The 19,040-nt window shown below is 41.0% G+C and overlaps 2 protein-coding genes across 2 annotated transcripts; both read right to left on the bottom strand.

The window, feature by feature from the left end:
• Positions 1-904: 904 nt before the first annotated feature.
• Positions 905-1,597, bottom strand: LOC142161870 (secreted RxLR effector protein 161-like). Its single transcript, XM_075217812.1, has one exon. The coding sequence runs from the start codon at positions 1,595-1,597 to the stop codon at positions 905-907; it is 693 nt and encodes a 230-aa protein (XP_075073913.1).
• A 2,928-nt stretch (positions 1,598-4,525) lies between these two features.
• On the bottom strand, positions 4,526-4,930 carry LOC107761707 (uncharacterized). The gene is made up of 2 exons (XM_075217796.1): positions 4,879-4,930; positions 4,526-4,791 (listed from the first exon to the last, which is right to left on the bottom strand). Exons 1-2 carry the CDS (start codon positions 4,928-4,930, stop codon positions 4,526-4,528), a joined length of 318 nt encoding a protein of 105 aa, XP_075073897.1.
• Between the last annotated feature and the right edge of the window lie 14,110 nt (positions 4,931-19,040).

Genomic DNA, 19,040 nt, shown 5'->3' with positions numbered 1-19,040 from the left:
CTGGAGCTTCAGCTCCTTCCCAAAATTTTCAACTTCACTTGAGCCTCGTCCGATTGACGCTCGGGGATCCCGGGCCCCACCCGAACATACTGACAAGTTTGAAATCATGAAACGGACCTGCTCGAACCTTTGGAATGCCCGAAACAACGCTAAATCTGAGATTCACCCCCTAAAACCAATTGGATCAAACTTATGAACTTCAAATTATTCAATTCACTTCCAACGTGCCGAAACGTACTTATACTACTCGAATTGATACCAAATTTTGCGGGCAAGTCTTAAATGTTGTATTGGACCTGTACTAGGCTCTGAAACCAACATACGAGCCCGATACCAACATGATCAATCATTATTTAGTTTCTTTAAATCTTTAGAATTTCAGTTTAACAATTTTTAATAAAAATTCATTACTCGGGCTAGGGACCTCGGAATTCGATTCCGGGCATACGCCCAGGTCATATATTTTTCTACGGACCCTCCGGGACCATCAAAACACAAATCCGGGTCCGTTTGCTAAAAATATTGACCAAAGTCAAACTTAGCCTTTTAAGAAAATCTTAAGGAATCAAATGAGCATATTTCAACCCAAACTCTTCTAAATCCCGAACCAACCATCTCCGCAGGTCGTAAATTAGTTAAAACAAGCGCGGGAAGTTTTATTTAGGGGGACGAGGTTCTAAAAAAATAAAATGACCAGTCGGGTCGTTACAGATGATTTAATCTTCTGTGTATGAGCTAAACTCTATACACTAAATCATCTACTATATAAGCAACAGACACACAAACAAATACATGATCTATCTAATAAAACTTTATTGAATAAATAAATAAACAATTGTTCCATAAAGAATACTATAACAATACGCATGGTTTATAGTATATCCTAACAATCTCCCACTTAGACTCATAACCATGCGTCTACAATTCTGACACCCATTCCGTCTACATGCCTATCAAAAGTCTTCTGTGGTAAGCTCTTAGTAAATGGGTCCGCCAAGTTGTTCTCCGACACAATCTTGGTGACTACTACATCCCCTCTTTGTACTATCTCATGAATTAAATGATATTTACGCTCAATGTGCTTTATTCTTTTATGGCTTTGCGACTCCTTTGAATTCGCAACCGCACCACTATTATCACAATAAAGTGTTATTGGTGCTTGAATCGAGGAAACCACATTCAACTCTCTTAGGAAGTTCCCGAGCAAAACCGCCTCTTTGGCTGCCTTAGAGGCAGCCACATATTTGGCTTCCATGGTGGAATCAGCAACACAAGTTTGCTTGATGCTCCTCCAACTTATGGCTCCACCTCCCAGAGTAAACACATTTCCTGAGGTAGACTTTCTAAAATCTTTATCTGATTGGAAATCTGAATCAGTGTACCCAATAGGCACAAATTCATCTGAATGGTAGACTAGCATGTAATCCCTAGTCCTTTTCAGGTACTTGATTATATGCTCAATCATTGTCCAATGCTTTCTTCCAGGATTAGACTGAAATCTGCTAACAACGCCAACGGCAAAGCAGATATCAGGTCTAGTATATAGCATAGCATACATCAGACTCCCTACAGCAGATGCATAGGGGACCACCTTCATCTTTTCTATCTCTTCATCAGTTTTAGAGACTGATCTTTAGATAGAGAAACTCCATGCCTGAAAGGGAGAAATCCTTTCTTGGAATCATGCATGCTAAACTTGGAGAGTATTGTTTTAATATAAAGAGCCTGGGATAAGCCTAACTCGCAAGAGCTTGATCCCAAGGATATGAGCCGCTTCTCCCAAATCTTTCACATCGAAGTGCATGGACAACCATTGTTTAACTGAATCCACCATGCCCACATTATTTCCTATGAGCAATATGTCATCTACATACAAGATTAAAAATGCCACTTTGTCCCCATCCCATTTTTTGTATACACAAGACTCGTTAAGACACTGATCAAAACCAAAAGTTTTGATCTCCTTGTCAAAACAAGTGTTCCATGCCCTAGATGCCTGTTTTAGTCCGTAAATGGACCTTTTAATCTTACACAACATGTGTTCCTTGCCACTTTCCATGAAACCGTCTGGTTGCATCATATAGATACACTAATCAAGACTTCCATTAAGGAAAGCTATCTTGACATCCATTTGCCAAATCTCATAATCATAATGAGCAGCAATGGATAAGAGAATCCTTATAGACTTAAGCATGGCTACCATCGAGAAAGTTTCCTCATAATCAATCCCTTCTTTCTGAGTAAACCCTTTCGCTACAAGCATTACCTTAAAAGTTTGTACTTTTCCGTCTACACCTCTCTTTTTCTTATAGATGGACTTGCATCCAATGGGTTTAACCTCATCAGCTGGTTCTACAAAATCCCAGACTTGATTAGAGTACATAGACTCCACATCTGATTTCATAGCAGCAACCCACTTATCAGCATCCTTATAATATAGTGCTTGGTTGTAATTGACAGGTTCGGAGATAGGCTCCTCAGAGATCCTATCATATGATTCTCCCAAGAGCGTATAACAAACTGGCTGTCTAATTTCTCTCCCACTATGACTACGCACTACATCAGTTGCAACTACATCATTTTGATTTTGTGGTTGAACCACATCATCATCAGGAACCTGAGTCTCCATGCTATCCACATTGATATCAACTACTTCTTCCTGTTGTGCAGTCTACTCCACATGACTCCCACTACTTTGTGGTAGTATGAATTCGGGCACTTGTTCTTGTGGGACATTAAGTCTATTGATATTTCTCCCACTACAAAAATGCAATGGTATGTCAAAATCAACTTCTGGGGTTTGGATCTTGTCGTTTTGTTTTCAGATGACTGAGTTTCCATTCCTTTGCTAAGTTCCGGTAAGACTAGTTTACTTCTAGGAACACGATTCATCAAATAATCCTCTTCAAGAAACTTGGCATTTGTGCTAGCAATTACTACCCTTTTCTCTTTAGGACAATAGAATAAACCACCTTTCGTCCCTTTTGGATAACCTACAAACACGCATACATCCATTCTTGCCTCCAATTTATCCGTTTTCCCTTTTAGCACATGTGTCAGACAACCCTAAACTCGAATATGCCGCAGACTAGGCTTGCGCCCAGTCCATAATTCTGTAGGTGTCAAAGGTACTGACTTTGAAGGAACTAAGTTTAGAACGTAATTCATTGTTTCTAAGGCATGTCCCCAAAAAAACGAAGGCAAATCGGAATAACTCATCATTGATCTAACCATTTCCATAAGAGTCCTATTTCTTCTTTCAGCTACACTATTTTGTTGTGGAGTTCCAGGTGCAGATAATTGATATGTAATTCCATATTCTGATAAATAACCAATGAAAATCCGCAGAGGTACTCCCCACCATGATCAGATCGTAGTGTCTTGATATATTTATTATGTCACTTTTCAGTCTCAGTCTTAAATTCTTTGAACTTTTCAAAACATTCAGACTTTCGACGCAACAAATAAATATATCCATATTTTGAGTAATCATCTGTGAAAGTCATAAAATACTCAAAACCACCTCTTCCTTGGACATTCATTGGACCACACAAATCAGAATGAATTAACTCTAATTTATCGCTTGCTCGATTTCCTTTTGAGGGGAAATTTCATTTTGTCATTTTTCAAGATTCACAAGTTGGTAGTGCCTCCAATGTCAATGAACTTAAAGGTCCATCCTTGACCAACCTTGAAATTCTGTTTAGATTTATATGACTCAAATGCAAGTGCCATAAATATGTTTCACTCAATTCAGAAGAACGTTTTCTCTTACTTGGTAAATCAACATAATCTAGTTCTTTAGGTTGTAACGGTTTAGGAATAAAGTCAACAACAAAAGACCATTAATCAATGTAGCCGAAGAGAGATAACATTTATCATGAGTAATAACACATTTATCAATATCATAAAAATTAATGTCATAACCATCTCTTATAGAGCTAGAAACCGAATTTAAATTCCTTCTAATGGAAGGTACATATAATGTGTCTTTTAAAGCTAAAACTCTACCACTACCAAACGAAATACTAATGTTTTCTATTGCTAAAGCTGGGGCTGATGAACCATCTGCTTGATAAACATTGATTTTTCCTCTACTTAGCCGCCGCGTTACCTAAAACCCCCGGTTTATTTTTTAGTTTGGTCAAATAAGTCGGTCACTGCTTTTTATGATGCCCAGGCTACTTGCAGTGATAGCACTTGCCCTTAGCCTTTTTCACACCAGCAGTTGCGCCACCAACAGAGGATTTTTGAGTCTTTTTCTTCTTCTGACCTCCACTCAACTTAGAAGCAGAACCTGCCTCAAAATTCAATGCCACAGGAGGAGCTTGTTGCTTGATAATAGTCTCTACTGACTGCAACTCATTCAGCAATTTTGCAAGTGACAAATCCATTTTGTTCATGTTATAATTTATGCGAAACTGCTGAAAACTAGCAGACAGAGTCTGCATGATCATTTCAACCTGCGTATCCTTATCAATGTTAGCTCCAAGGACCTTCAGTTCATTCAGAAGACTCATCATCTTCAGAACATGATCCCTAACCGATGAACTTCAACCATTTTGGTATTTAGAAGAGCTTTCATGGCAGTCTGCTTAGCCCCACGATTCTGATCTCCAAACATTTCTTTGAGATTTTCCAGAATGTCATAAGCAGACTCCATTGACTGATGCTGATATTGCAGAACATTTGACATAGATGCCAGAATGTTACACCGCGCCATCTCATCAGCCTTGACCCATTTCTGGTAAACCTTTTGTTCATCATCCATAGCATCATCTCCAGGGTTTTCTGGACACACCCCATCGAGTACAAATTTGTACTCTTCATCAATTAGGACAGTGTCTAAGTTTCATTTTCAATCAACATAATTCGGACCCTCAAGTTTGTTTTGAGTAAGAATAGCAGTAAGGGGATTGAAAGCAGTCATTGTTAATCTAGGAGACAATTTCATTAAATAGATCAAAATCAGTCATGTTTATTTGAATGCTAAAACTCAAAACACACTACATATATATAATCTATGCACCTTGAACAACAAATTTCAATGGGAAAAAGGTTATTCTTGCAATATACATATATAATGACAGATTATTCACTCCATGAATTTAGATAGGCCATACTCAGATGGAGAGTAAACTGTTAATTTAAGTCAAGTGAATATCAACATTCAATAAATATACTAGCTCCATTGAACCAACATGCATACTCAGATGGAGAGTGAATACAAGTAATCAACAACTAGTATAACCTAGTGATTATCCATAATGAGTTTATCTGATATGGAAGAAGACCTACGTCAACGTGTAAAAACATTTTATCACTAGTATTTTAACCTTGTAGTCCATAGTAAACGATCCCTACCACCACTGGATTAAAAACAACTCAAAAAAGTTTTTGAAATTTTTTCAGAAAATCAATAAAATGTCCAAAACACCATCTAAACGGCCCCGAAAGCCCAAAAAACGACTTATAACATGACAAAGCTCATGTGTATTTCTCACTGGGTTGTTTCTCATGGACCTGCCAAGTTTCAGGTCAATCGGAGTCCATCAACATGTTGACCTCCGATTTTCTGACCTAATTCGGCCAAATAGTGACTTTTGCGTTTTTCATGGAACAATGTAATTTTCAGATTATTCTAATCAAATATCATAAACTTTGAGGTGATATTACATAATTTTCAGAAAATCATAATACTCAGAACAAATATTCATGTTAAGAACAATGCAGTTTTACAGAATTCAAAACCAATCTTTGCAGGTAATTCAAAACTTGCATATTATCATGACAGTAATTTTATTGTCATCCTAATCATTTAATTAGACGTGAGTAGGCTCTGATACCAATTGTTGAATTATATATCATAGCGGAAGCAATCACAATATCATATTCACGTATAAATTAAACAATTAGCACATACGGAGATTATACGAGTTACCTCTTGAAGCGTGAACAAAGCAAATCGATATCCTTCTCCAATTCCAGAATTACAAGACCTCAACAACCTTCCATAGACTTCTACTGTGTTACCCAAATAAAAACCGGAAATAGAGAACTTCGGGTAGGCGAAATTCAAGGAAGAAAAACATGTTATTTTTTAGTGCAAAAAAACAGCCAGTGATAACTAGGGATTATGATGCATTTTACACTCCTTCTTGCTTGAATTTTGATTAGAAATGTGTACAAAATAATCCCAAAGGCTCACAAGTTGTATTTGATTGCAGGTTTGATCAACAGGGTGATAAGGTGTCAAAAACCAGCTTAAAAAGGAGTAAAACTTGCACAAGTACCAAGACCAAGACCAAGACCAAGCTCAATTAAACAGGACCAATGCGTCCGCACACCATTTTGTGCAGTCCGCAAAGATTAATGTTGACTTAGTGGTTGCAAATACTAGTTTATGCCTAGTAGACTTTGGCTCTTCTTGAGAAAGAGAGCCTAAGTCCATGAAATTGGTCCAACAAGGAATTGGGGCGTATTCAAGAGATTGATAGCCCCAATTAAAGGGTTAAACCTAGAGATAGTAATACCCGACTTGAACCTCAATTGCTTGCACAAATTTGCATACCCAATTGGTCTTGAGAAAGTCAATTCGGGCAAAATCACTCGAACTACCGAGAGGTATAGAGTGAGTAAAATCGTGCAATGGTTATATCATATTCCCCAAATGTGACAATCTAGCCTTAGACTTAAGAATCCGTCAATTAACCACCTAGGAGAAAGTCACTACCCTAGTGCCTTTTATCTATTTGATCAACTCTCAATAGTTTAATCTTAGCTTTACTTAGCTTGATTTAGCATCGTAGTAATATAAAATTAGAAGTAAAATGAAAACAAATAATATTTAGAAGTGCAATTAGGTTCAATTACACAACTCTCATTTAGATAGAAATTCAACTCCAATATCTAGCTCCCTGTGGAAATCGATCCCAATATTCTCGGGTAAAAGCTGCTTCGACCTCTCTTGCTACTTCATAGTAGTACAGGGTTGGCCTCGATCACTTTTTGGCACCGTTGCCGAGGAGCTAACGATTCTGGCTATCTATCTAAATAGTTTTGTGTATTGCTCTTCTTTCCTTCCGTATTACTAATTTGTGTGTGTCACAACTTCAGGTACAAAATGGCAGCAAACTTAAACAACGCACCTTGGAGATCTTACGCCGGGGGAGGAAGTAGATGACAATGTTGAAGATGAGGTCCCTATTGTGCCTCAAGGATTGATAACTAGGGATTTTGATACATTTTATACTCCTTCTTGATTATGTTTTGATTATAAATTTGTACAAAATAGTCCCAAAAGGCTCACACGTTGTGCTTGATTGCAGGTTTGATCAACAAAGTGACAAGATGTCAAAGATCGACTCAAAAAGGAGTGAAACTTGCACAAGTACCAAGACAAGACAAGCTGAGGCAAAATATGGTCAATGCGGTCGCACACCATTCTGTGCGGTCCGCACAAGTGAGGTTCAGAGAGGTGGACTTCCAGGCCAACAGGCAATGCAGCCGCATGAGATTTAATGCGGTCCGCATTGGAGTCACTGCAGCCGCACTCGATTTAGTGTGGTCCGTAGAACCAAGGATCACAGAAGTGCTAGGTTGGAGTTTGAAGCCCAATTCGGTCCACGCTCCATTTCATGCGGACCGCACTAGAAGCCACCATGACCTCACTCGATTTTGTTTGGTCCGCATTGCCCGAGCTCAGAGAGTTGAATTTTCAAGTTCCAAGCCCTAGTGCGGCAGCACGTGATTTTGTGCGGTCCGCACTAGCCCCGCAGGGGTATTTTTGTCCAGATTTTTTAGCTTAGTATAAATAGTTTCTTTTCCCATTTTTAGGTCATCAGATAGTTTTGGTACTGGGCTGCGCTCGTGACTTCGAATATTTTAGCTATTTTGAGTAATTTTAGCTTCATTTCAACATTGAATCTTCCAGTTTTTCTTAGCAATTAATTAATATGAGTTTTTCTTCATCTATTTCTTTGTTTTCTTCTCTAATTATGAGTAGCTAGACCCATAAGCTAAGGTTGTGGCTCAACCCTAGTGTGGGTAATTGATGGGTCTTGTGTTTTAGGGCTATATTAACTATGAGTGTTTGATATTTGGGCTAATTTCGTATTTAATTGCTGAATTGGTGGTTGCAAACACTAGTTTGTATTTAGTTGACTTTGGTTATTCTTGAGAAAGAGAACCTAAGTCTCTGAAATTGGTCCAACAAGGAATTAGGGCATACTCAAGAGATTGATAGCCCCAATTAAAGGGTTAAACCTAGAAATAGTAATACCCAACTTGAACCTTAATTGCTTGTGCAAATTTGCATACCCAATTAGTCTTGAGAAAATCAATTCGTGCAAAATTACTCGAACCACCGAGAGGTGTAGAGTGAGTAAAATTGTGCAACGATTATATCATACTCCCCAAATATGTTAATTATGCCTTAGACTCAAGTATCCGTCAATTGACCACCTAGGCGAAAGTCACTACCCTAGTGCCTTTTAACTATTTGAACAACTCGCAATAGTTTACTCTTAGCTTATTCTAGTTTAATTTAGCATTGTAGTTTGATAAAATTAGAAGTAAAACAAAAACCCAAAAATGTTTAGAAGTGTAATTTGGAACACATACACAACTCCTAATTAGATAGAAACTCAACTCCAACTTCTAGCTCCCTCTGGAAATCGATCCCGACCTTAATTGGGTAAAAGCTGCTTCGACCTTCTCTCGCTACTCAATAGTAGTGCAGGGTTGGCCTCGATCACTTTTTGGCATCGTTGCCGGGGAGCTAACGGTTGTGGCTATCTATCTAAATAGTTTTGTGTATTGTTCTTCTTTCCTTTTTGTTACTAATTTGTTTGTGTCACAACTCAGGTACCAAATGGCAGTGAACAACGCCAATAACCCTCTTGGAAATGTGATTGCGGGGGAGGAGGTAGATGATGTCAGAGATGATGAGGTGCCTCTTGTACCTCAAGGACAACGTTGAGGCTGCTAGGCTAATGCTAATGTTAATGACAATATACCAGACCCTCCTCCGCCACCTCCAAGAGTGGCTCTTAGAGTGCTTCCGAACCAAGGCTAGCAAGTTCTATTGTCCCACCCCGAATCTGGGCGGGCAATTTTCAAATAACCAATGTGATGTTGACTTTAATAGAGAAATGTGGGTATTTCACGGGCGCTACAAATCAAAATGCTTACAAATATCTCAGGGGGTTCGTGGATACATGTTGGAGGAGCAAGCAAACTAATGTGTCCTAGGATGCTCTTCGGTTAAGACTCTACCCATTTTCACTTAGAGGGAAGGCATTGGATTGGCTTGAGCGACTTCCCAACCATTCTACCACTACTTGGGATGAGTTGACGGACAAGTTCATTGCAAAATTTTTCTCACTGGGGCATATGGCTACATTGAGAGATGAGATCTTGGCGTTCAAGCAAGTGCCCACGGAACCTTTACATGAGATTTGGAAGCGTTATAGAACAATTGTGAAGGAATTCCCCAACAATGATATGACCGAGGCGATGATACAACAGACTTTCAACCGGGGTATTAACACCACAAACCAATGCATAGTGAACCAACTTGCTGGGGGAAACTTCATGAAGCTACCTTATGATGAGGTTTGTGACATTCTTGATGAGATGGCTGACACTTCTTCCGCTTGGCAAAGTAGAGCCAATGTGCCCCAGGGTGACCCCACGTTTATTTATTTGCATAAGGAATTACATGATCATGGGCAGGATATAGCTTAATTGATAACTACAATGAACCAACTAGCAAAGGCACAATTGCAACAAGTTCAAAATCCTCGCCAAGTGAATGTCATGGAGGGTGTTAACATGTTTGTCAACAAAATAAGAATAAGAGGTCAACAGAACCAAGGTAATTTGGAGCAATTTGTCAATGATTGTGGTGGATTTTAAAATGATGGTTATGATGAACAAAGTGAAGAGGTGCAATACGTGAATAATTATCAAGGCCAAAGAGGCAATTATTCCAACCAACAACAATGGAGACCCCAAGGCAATTGGGGTAATCAACAACAAGGCAATGGTAATTGGGGGAACAACAACCAAAACAACAACTGGGCAATCAGAACAACAATCAAAACAACCAAGAAAATTGGAATGGTAATAACAACAATTGGGGTGGAAATAATAATCAATGTGGATGGAACAATAGAAACCAAGGAAACTGGGGCAAGGCTTTCAAAGGCCCCCAATGTACCAACAACCGAACAGTCCACCCCCATTTCCATATCAAGGTCCTAGTTCTTCTAGAAATGATATGGGTAGAATTGAATTGATGTTCGAACAGATAATGAAGAAGAATACGGACTCGGATGCTTAGTTGGCTTCCCACAATACCTCTATCAGAAACTTGGAGGTGCAGTTAGGCCAAATCTCACAGTCTTTAAATACTCGCCCTAAGGGTGCTCTACCAAGTGATACGGTAGTGAACCTGAAGGGTGGGAACAATCATGTTATGGAGGTAACAACAGGAAGTGGGAGAGGCGGTGATGTGCATGCCTCCAAACAAAAGCAAATTGTGGATGATGATGTTGAGTTGCAAGAAGATGAAGTTCCTTTGGTGTTTAAAAATGTGATTGATGAAAATGTGAATGAGGAAGTGAGGATTGATATTCAAGATGTCGAGGTGGAAACTCAAACTAATGTGAACCTATCTAGGGAACACATAATAGACATGTCAGAGCTGGTTGTGCCTAAAGCCAAGGCTCCTTTACCAAGGCCACCTCCACCTTATCCTCAAAGGCTCACGAAGCAGAAAAATGAAAATCAGTTTAAAAAGCTCATTGACATAATAAAGAGCTTATCCATCAATGTTCCTTTGGTGGAGGCTCTTGAACAAATGTCGGGTTATGCTAAATTCATGAAGGACTTGGTAACAAAGAAGTGGTCTATGTATTGTGAAACTATAAATATGACTCACCAAGTTAGAGAAATAGTGCATTCAATAGCCCCGAAGCTTGAAGATCCCGATGCTTTCACCATTCCTTGCACCATTGGGAGTGCGGATTTTGCTAAAGCTCTATATGATTTGGGGGCTAGTATCAATTTGATGCACTATTCCATTTTCAAAACTTTGGGTATGGGGCAGCCGAGGCCGACTTCCATGAGATTACAAATGGCAGATAGAATGATGAAGAGACCATTGGATATTATTGATGATGTGCTTGTCCAGGTGGACAAATTTATCTTGCCAGCTGACTTTGTGATCTTAGATTGTGAGGTAGATTATGAAGTTCCTATTATTTTGGGGAGACCTTTCCTTGCTACGCGGAAGGCCTTAGTTGATGTGGAAGCTGGGGAACTCACCTTCTGGGTGGGTGACGAGAAAGTAGTCTTTTATGTGTGCAAATCAATGAAGCAGCCTAACAGTACTGAGGTGTGTTCTTTTGTGGACCTCATCACAACAGTGATAATTGATGATACCAATACAATGATCAATGTGGAGGACTCATCGGAGGCCGTATTATTGAATCTTGATGTCAATGAGGATGCAAGACGAGTGGAGTGCATGAATGCTTTACATGGAATGGGCTCTTAATCTTATGAGCCTAGGAAATTATCTTTGGACCTCGAGAATAGAAAAAAACTCCACCCACAAAACCTTCAATTGAGGAGCCTCCGGTGTTGGAGTTGAAACTACTACCTCCACACCTCAGGTATGAGTTCTTAGGCTCAAATTCTACTTTGCCAGTTATTCTTTCCTCTTGTCTTACTAACATGTAGGTTGATGCCTAATTGGCGGTGCTTCAAAAGCGGAAAAAGGCAATTGGATGGACTTTAGCTAATATTTGGGGGATAAGTCCCGCATTTTGTATGCACAAGATTATTCTGGATGATGATGCAAAGCCCTCCTTGGAGCATCAAAAGAGGTTGAACGAGGAAATGCAAGAAGTTGTGAAAAAGGAGGTGATCAAGTGGTTGGATGTCGGGGTTGTGTACCCCATCTCTGATAGCTCTTGGACTTTACCGGTGCAATGTGTACCAAAGAAGGGTGGCATGACCGTGGTTGCAAATTCACAAAATAAGTTGATTCCTACCAAAACCGTCACCGGTTGGAAGGTATGCATGGATTACCGCAAGTTTGATCAGATGTTAGACCGACTTACTGGGCGTGCCTTCTACTATTTCTTGGATGGGTATTCTGGGTACAACCAAATCTTGATTGCTCTGGAATATTAGGATAAGACCACATTCACTTGTCCATATGGCACCTTTGCCTTTTCGAGGATGCCTTTTGGGTTGTGTAATGCACCGGCTACATTTTAGCGGTGTATGATGGCCATTTTCACTTATATGGTGGAAGACATTTTGGAGGTATTCATGGACGACTTTAGTGTTGTGGGAGACTCATTTGATGAATGCTTGAAGAATCTTGATAGAGTTTTGTCCCGTTGTGAAGAAACCAATCTTGTTCTCAATTGGGAGAAATACCACTTTATGGTGGAAGAGGGCATATTTCTTGGGCATAAAATTTTGAAGCATGGTATTGAGGTAGACAAAGCAAAAATTGATGTGATTTCAAGGCTCCCTCCCCCTACATCTGTCAAAGGAGTTCGAAATTTTCTTGGGCATGCGGGGTTCTACCAGAGATTTATCAAATACTTTTCGAAGGTAGTGAATCCCTTGTGCAAGTTGTTGGAAAAAGATGCCAAGTTCGTATTTGATGAAAAATGTATGCAAGCCTTTTAACTTCTCAAGCATAAGTTGACCACCACTCCTATCATTACCGCACCTAATTCGAGCTTGCCCTTTGAGCTCATGTGTAATGCGAGCGATGTTGCGGTTGGGGAGGTTTTGGGTCAAAGAGTGAACAAAATGTTTCATCCGGTGTACTATGCGAGCAAGACAATGAATGATGCTCAAGTGAACTGCACGGTGACCGAGAAAGAACTCTTGGCTATTGTGTTTGCAATGGAAAAATTCCGGCCGTATCTTATGGGTGCTAAGGTTATTATTCATACCGACCATGTCGCACTCCGGTACTTGATGACGAAGAAGGATTCCAAAGCTAGACTGATGCGATGGGTCTTGTTACTTCAAGAGTTTGATTTGGAGATTGTGGACCGAAAGGGTAGTGAAAACCAAGTGGCGGACCACTTGTCCCGCTTGGAGGAAGAGGGGAGGCCTCGTGACGGCCTAGAGATTAATGATTCATTTCCCGACGAACAACTCCTTCGGTGTCGATGAATGATATGCCATGGTTTGCCGATGTTGCTAATTTTCTTGTGACTGGTATAATCAGTGTGATCTCTCTTCTAACCAAAGGAAGAAGCTCAAGCGGGATAGTTTGGATTTCTATTGGGATGAGCCATACTTGTTCAAGATTTACACGGATGGTGTGATCCGAAGGTGTGTCCGAGAGGAAGAGCAATTGAGTATCTTTGAGGCTTGTCATTCCTCTCCCTATGGTAGCCTTCATGGAGGGGCGCGGATGGCTTCCAAAGTTCTTAGTTATGGGTTTTATTGGCCAACTTTGTATAAAGATGCAAGTGAACTTGTGAAGAGGTGTGATGAATGTCAAAGAGCGGGTGGAATTTCGAAAAAACATGAGATGCCTCTCAATACCATTCTTGAGGTTTATATTTTTGATGTGTGGGGCATTGATTTTATGGGCCCGTTTGTTAGCTCGTGTGGGAACACATACATTCTTGTGGTGGTGGACTATGTTTCAAAGTGGGTTGATGTCGTGGATTTGCCCAACAATGAAGCCCGGAGTATTGTTGCATTTTTCAAGAAGAACATCTTTACAAGGTTTGGTACTCCTCGTGCAATCACAAGTGATGGGGGGGGGGGGTCTCATTTTTGCAATAGAGCTTTTGACACTTTGCTTTCAAAGTATGGTGTCAATCACAAAGTTTCTACTCCCTATCATCATCAAGCAAGTGATCAAGTTGAAGTCTCCAACAGGGAAATCAAAAGCATATTGTCAAAGACGGTCAATCCAAATAACACCGATTGGTCAAAGAAGTTGGATGACGCTCTATGGGCTTATAGGACTGCTTACAAGACTCCGATCGGTATGTCTCTGTATCGGTTGGTGTTTGGTAAGGCTTGCCATCTACTGGTTGAATTAGAGCACAAGGCCATGTGGGCTTTGAGGAAGCTAAATCTTGAATGGGATGTTGCAACAAATCTTCGTGTGGAGCAGCTTAATGAACTTGATGAATTCCGATTACATGCCTACTCCAGTTCGTCCTTGTACAAGGACAAGATGAAGTACCTTCATGATAAATATGCTTGTAGCAAGGAGTTCAAAGTTGGTGATTTGGTTCTCTTGTTCAACTCTCGATTACGTCTATTTCCGGGAAAGCTTAAATCAAAATGGAGTGGACCTTTTGAAGTGGTGTGTGTGACCCCGTTTGGTGCTCTTGATTTGAGGAACAAAAATGGGGAAGTTTTTAGAGTGGATGGGCATAAGGTCAAGCATTACTTGGGAAAAATTGATGACAGCCACGTAGTGACACTTCTTCATCTCAAATGATTTGATGGTAACCTGCGTCGTGCCGCGACGCTAAATCAGACGCTTCTTGGGAGGTAACCCATGTGTTTTTTCTTCTTGTTTTTCTTTGATTTCCATGGTAGTATAGGATTTATTTTTGGACTAATTGGTTGTGAGATGCTACAGGATTGTGTGATGCAGTGCAAGACATAGTGGAAAAAGTGTCCAAGTCTCTGAAGTTTTCAATGCGGGCGCACTACATTTAGTGCGGACCGCACTGATAAAGGATGAAATGTCCAACTCTCTGAAGTTTGCCACCGCGGCCGCATTACATTTTGTGCGGTCCGCGGTGGACCACTGCGGCCCCATGGCATTTTGTGCAGACCGCAGTGGGTTGCCTTCTCAAACTTGAAACATGCTGTGTGGTGCGGACCACAGTCCATTTTGTACGGTTCGCACTGGGTTGGTAAGCTGGGCTCTAGGTCCTTTTCTATAAATAGGGTCTGAGGCCCTCCTGTTACACTTTTCGATCATTTACTCTCAGAACCCCTAAAAACACTGTTCATCATCCCTTTTGCTCGTAACTAGCTGCTAGGAATGAGAAATCATCACTAAATCTCACATCTGGTAATTTGTCTTCTTTTTTAATTGCTTTAATTTTGTTATTCTCCTTTACTTTTGTTTTTCTTGTCTATTATTTTGTTCTTCCCGTATTTTCTTCGATTGTTAGGTTAGGGTAGTTGACTTCTTGATTAAAGTAGAATTAGGTAGTTGAAATCACTGAGCAAGCACTTAGGGACCTTTAATAGGTGTAAAATTGAACTTGAAATCAAAATACATTGAACCCTAAGTTAGTGTTGCTTCTGGGCACTTAGTGCGGACCGCAGTCGATTCTGTGTGGTTCGCAATGGCATTTTGTGCGGACCGCATTGATGACTGTCTGTAATCTAATCTTCAGGGACTGCGGCCGCACTACATTTTGTGCGGTCCGCATTGGTCCCTGTGCAGCCCCACTACATTTTGTGTGGTCCATATTGCCTGGATACAAAGAGTGGGTAGTCTGAAACCTACCTCTGTAAAGATCGCATGTCCATTTCATGCCTTCCACATTGGCCTCTGTGTGGCTGCACTCCATTTTGTGCGGTCCGTACTGTGTGATTTCTGCAACTGTCTGTAACATTTTCTGCGACTTTGATCTTACTTACTTATACTAATACTAACAAGACTAATGGATGTTGTTTGCAGAAAATGGTGAAACAAAGAGGGAAGGGCTCTAAGCAACCAGGCAAAGGAGAATTCTCCCGGGGAGGGAAACAAAAAATGATAAGACTGATTCCTCAAGCCCGACAAAACATTAAAAACATGAGGAAGATGATTAAAGCTGCTTATAGGGCTATTGACATGTCTGGGAGTGAGTACGAGCCCTCCCAGGAGATATCGTTAGACTCTGTGCCAGAATACATCCCTGACTGGCCGGAGAGGAACAGGCTAAGAGACACTCCTCCACCTTCTCCCGCTGCCCAAGCGTCAGTAAATATATCTTTTGGGTCGTCGGAGGGCTCAGTTGAAGGCAGTGAGGATGAATACTCCACCTCTCCCACAACTTCATTATCCGGAGAGGATGCAGTAGGAGAAGAGGTAGTAAGAGAAGGGGGTGAGCCCCAGATTGGTGGGGTAGAACGAACTAGAAACCCGGAGGTGTGGCAAGATCGGTATGTGAGTGAGGTAGCTTATCACAAATTTAAGGAATGGTGACCGATGAGGAAGTTGATCCCGGAGAGGAGTTTTGTAGATAGAGACTTATTACCTCACAATCCCAATGTGAGGAGGCAGTTTAGGGAGAGAGTTGGCTGGGAGTATTTCTTAAACAACTGTGAGGATGCAAACAAGCACCTGGTCAAGGAATTCTATACCAATGTTGCCCACATCAAAAGGGCACAAAAGTGACCAATGTGCGAAATCTGAAGGTGCTTTTTAACGGGAAAACAATAAATGATTAACTTGGCTTTGATGGGGAGGATGAGGAACTGTATATGGCAAAGATGGAATTGGGCGAGGAGGTCCGTCCCTGGTTGGCACAGTATTTGGCAATCCCAGGTACCACCCCGACTGGCTAAATGCGAGAGTGAAAATTTTGAGAAGAAGTCTAAATTTCGAAGCCAAGGGGTGGGAAACATTTGTGTGCAGCAGATTGGACCCCACTACTCATGACAACTCCCTCCCTCTTCATCGGGCAGTTTTGGTGGCATCGATCATGGCGGGGTACCCGATTAATATCGGGAAGGTAATGTCCTGGGTAATTACGCAGGTAGTCAGTGAGGGTGACAGAAACTACCCCTTCCCCAGCTTTTTGACCATGTACTTCAGGGACCTCAAAGTTGAAAAGAGGCCATTTGATATAAAGGTAAAAGCGAAGGCCCGGTTCTCATGGTACAGTATGCAGGGTGATGACAACCCAAAAAGCAAGAACTTCAAGGGAACGGCTACTGCTCCAACTGGCCAGTCTGAAGAGCCAGTTGTGGTAGTGGATCCTACTCAGCCTACCTCCACCTCCGCAGACATTCCTCCTAGTCCATCCACTTCAGCAGATCCCGAGATACCCTCTCCCCGATCCTATCCAGTGACTGCACACCGACTGATCCAGGCTCTTCTCAACATCAACAACTGGATGCAGACAGCTTCATCCAAGTTGTCTATCCTCATTACTATAGTGAAAGCTCAGTCAGCACCTCCGCCTTCGTAGGTCTCGTAGTTTATCGAGAATACCCTCAAGGAGATTCTGGCCAACCAAAAGAAAATCCTTGACACCCATAAAGTGCTCACGGATGCTGTTGATTCACACAGCAAGGCTCTCAAGGAGCTTACTAAGGAGCACAAGAAGTTGAGGAAGACGCGGGCTTCCAAGGAGTCCGTAAAGGAGCTGAGGGTTGAGGTTGACAGGATGAAGGCATATCATCTACCTTTGGACTTATTGATACAAGACCCGGTACCAGTAGCTCATCCCCAGCCTGAGTAGTCCTAGAGGCCTCCCAAGAGGAAGAGGATAATTCCCCGAGCAGATGATGCAGTCATCTAGTTGGCAGACCCATCGGAGACCTCCTCCAGTCAGCTACAAGATGCACCTCAGGAGCCTCTCCAGGTCCAGGCCCAGGTCCCAGCAGTAGAGCAGCAGGCCATAGGGAACCAGTCTGAGATTCCCGAGCATAGTGAGGACCCAGGGACCACTCAGAAGCCCATGCAGACAGACGGGCCATAGAGTGTCTCTATATCCTTTTCCCCTTTTCTTTTTGGTACTTATTTGGTTTAGTTGGCATTGGGGACAGTGTCAGCTTTCATTTGAGAGGGTAGGCCCTACTTTTATGGATTTGGATTATTGTATATATTTGACAGTTTTTATGCCTTCTTTATTTTTCATCTTTGTTTTGTATATAATTTTAACATTTCGTTACATTTCTCATACTTTTATTTTACTTTGGGTCTGTATATAAAGCTATGTTACATTGTACATATTCATCCCATCTATTGTATATTCGATTAAATCCCCTATTGTAAATATTCATTTTACTTTCCGCATTTTTCTTTTCTTTTCCGTAGATCCTTCTTTATGTTCGTAGCTTCTTATTTTGAACAGTTTCAATAAGCCTTTGGTTCTCTTAATGCCACGGTTCTTTCCAAAGGTGGAGTTTGTGTGAACTGGGTGGCTCTTCCCAATAATGGATGGCGTGACAACCTTCTTAAGGGTTTGAGTCCGTCTTTCTTTTCGCTTTTAGTAGTTAGTGGTTAAGGGTACCTCAAGCAAAGATTCACTTTTGCCTAGCACATTTGCCTTTGATCTCATGGTAAAAAATAAATTGTTGTGTTTAGGATGGTGAAAGTCGTGACCTTGAGACTCTTGTGTTAACCGATAATTATCAAGTAGTTTTTCGGGACCATTGTGCGCTCAAATCTTATCTAAGGTGGTTGTGGGCCCCCGCTCTGTGCCTTTAGTGATCCCGTAGCTTGTGTGGTGAGAAATCGCATTGTAAGTCCAAGTCCCGAGCCATTGGTCTATAACTTGCCCTGAATGTTTGTTGAGGCGAAATCCTAAGTGAATTTTGACTTGAGACATGATTATAGGCTCTCCTTGGTCCAAATGATAGCTTGAACACTTCTATAACCTACCAATGATAAGATCCCTAGTCAACCCTTTTGAGCCTTAGACCTTTTTCCTTCAAAGAACCATGATACAAGCCTTTACTCATTCTAAAAGATACCCTCTCTTGGCACCCGATCTTTCCTTTAGCACATGACAAAAGTATAAGTTTGGGGGGAGAGACGAGGATGACAACAAAGTGGTAAAAAGGTACAAAATGAAGAAAAGGAAAGGCAATGAAAAAGAAAGAAAAGTAAAAAGACAAAAAGAATGCTCAAAGTAGAATTGAATAAAAAAGGATTCAAGAAAAGAAAAAAATGAAAGGTGTGGAAAGTTGAGAAAGGAGAAAAGATTTGAAATGTATAAGAAATAGTGACAGGGTGTCTCTCTAACCCCTTAGAAAGAAGTGAAAAGACTCAAAAACTCAAGTGAATTTGAGCCAAA

The sequence above is a fragment of the Nicotiana tabacum genome, chromosome 1 (genome assembly GCF_000715075.1).
Source record: "Nicotiana tabacum cultivar K326 chromosome 1, ASM71507v2, whole genome shotgun sequence".
In the NCBI taxonomy this organism is placed as follows: Eukaryota; Viridiplantae; Streptophyta; class Magnoliopsida; order Solanales; family Solanaceae; genus Nicotiana; species Nicotiana tabacum.
Note: the sequence above shows the minus strand (reverse complement) of the source record. Positions and strands in the feature narration are given on the sequence as shown.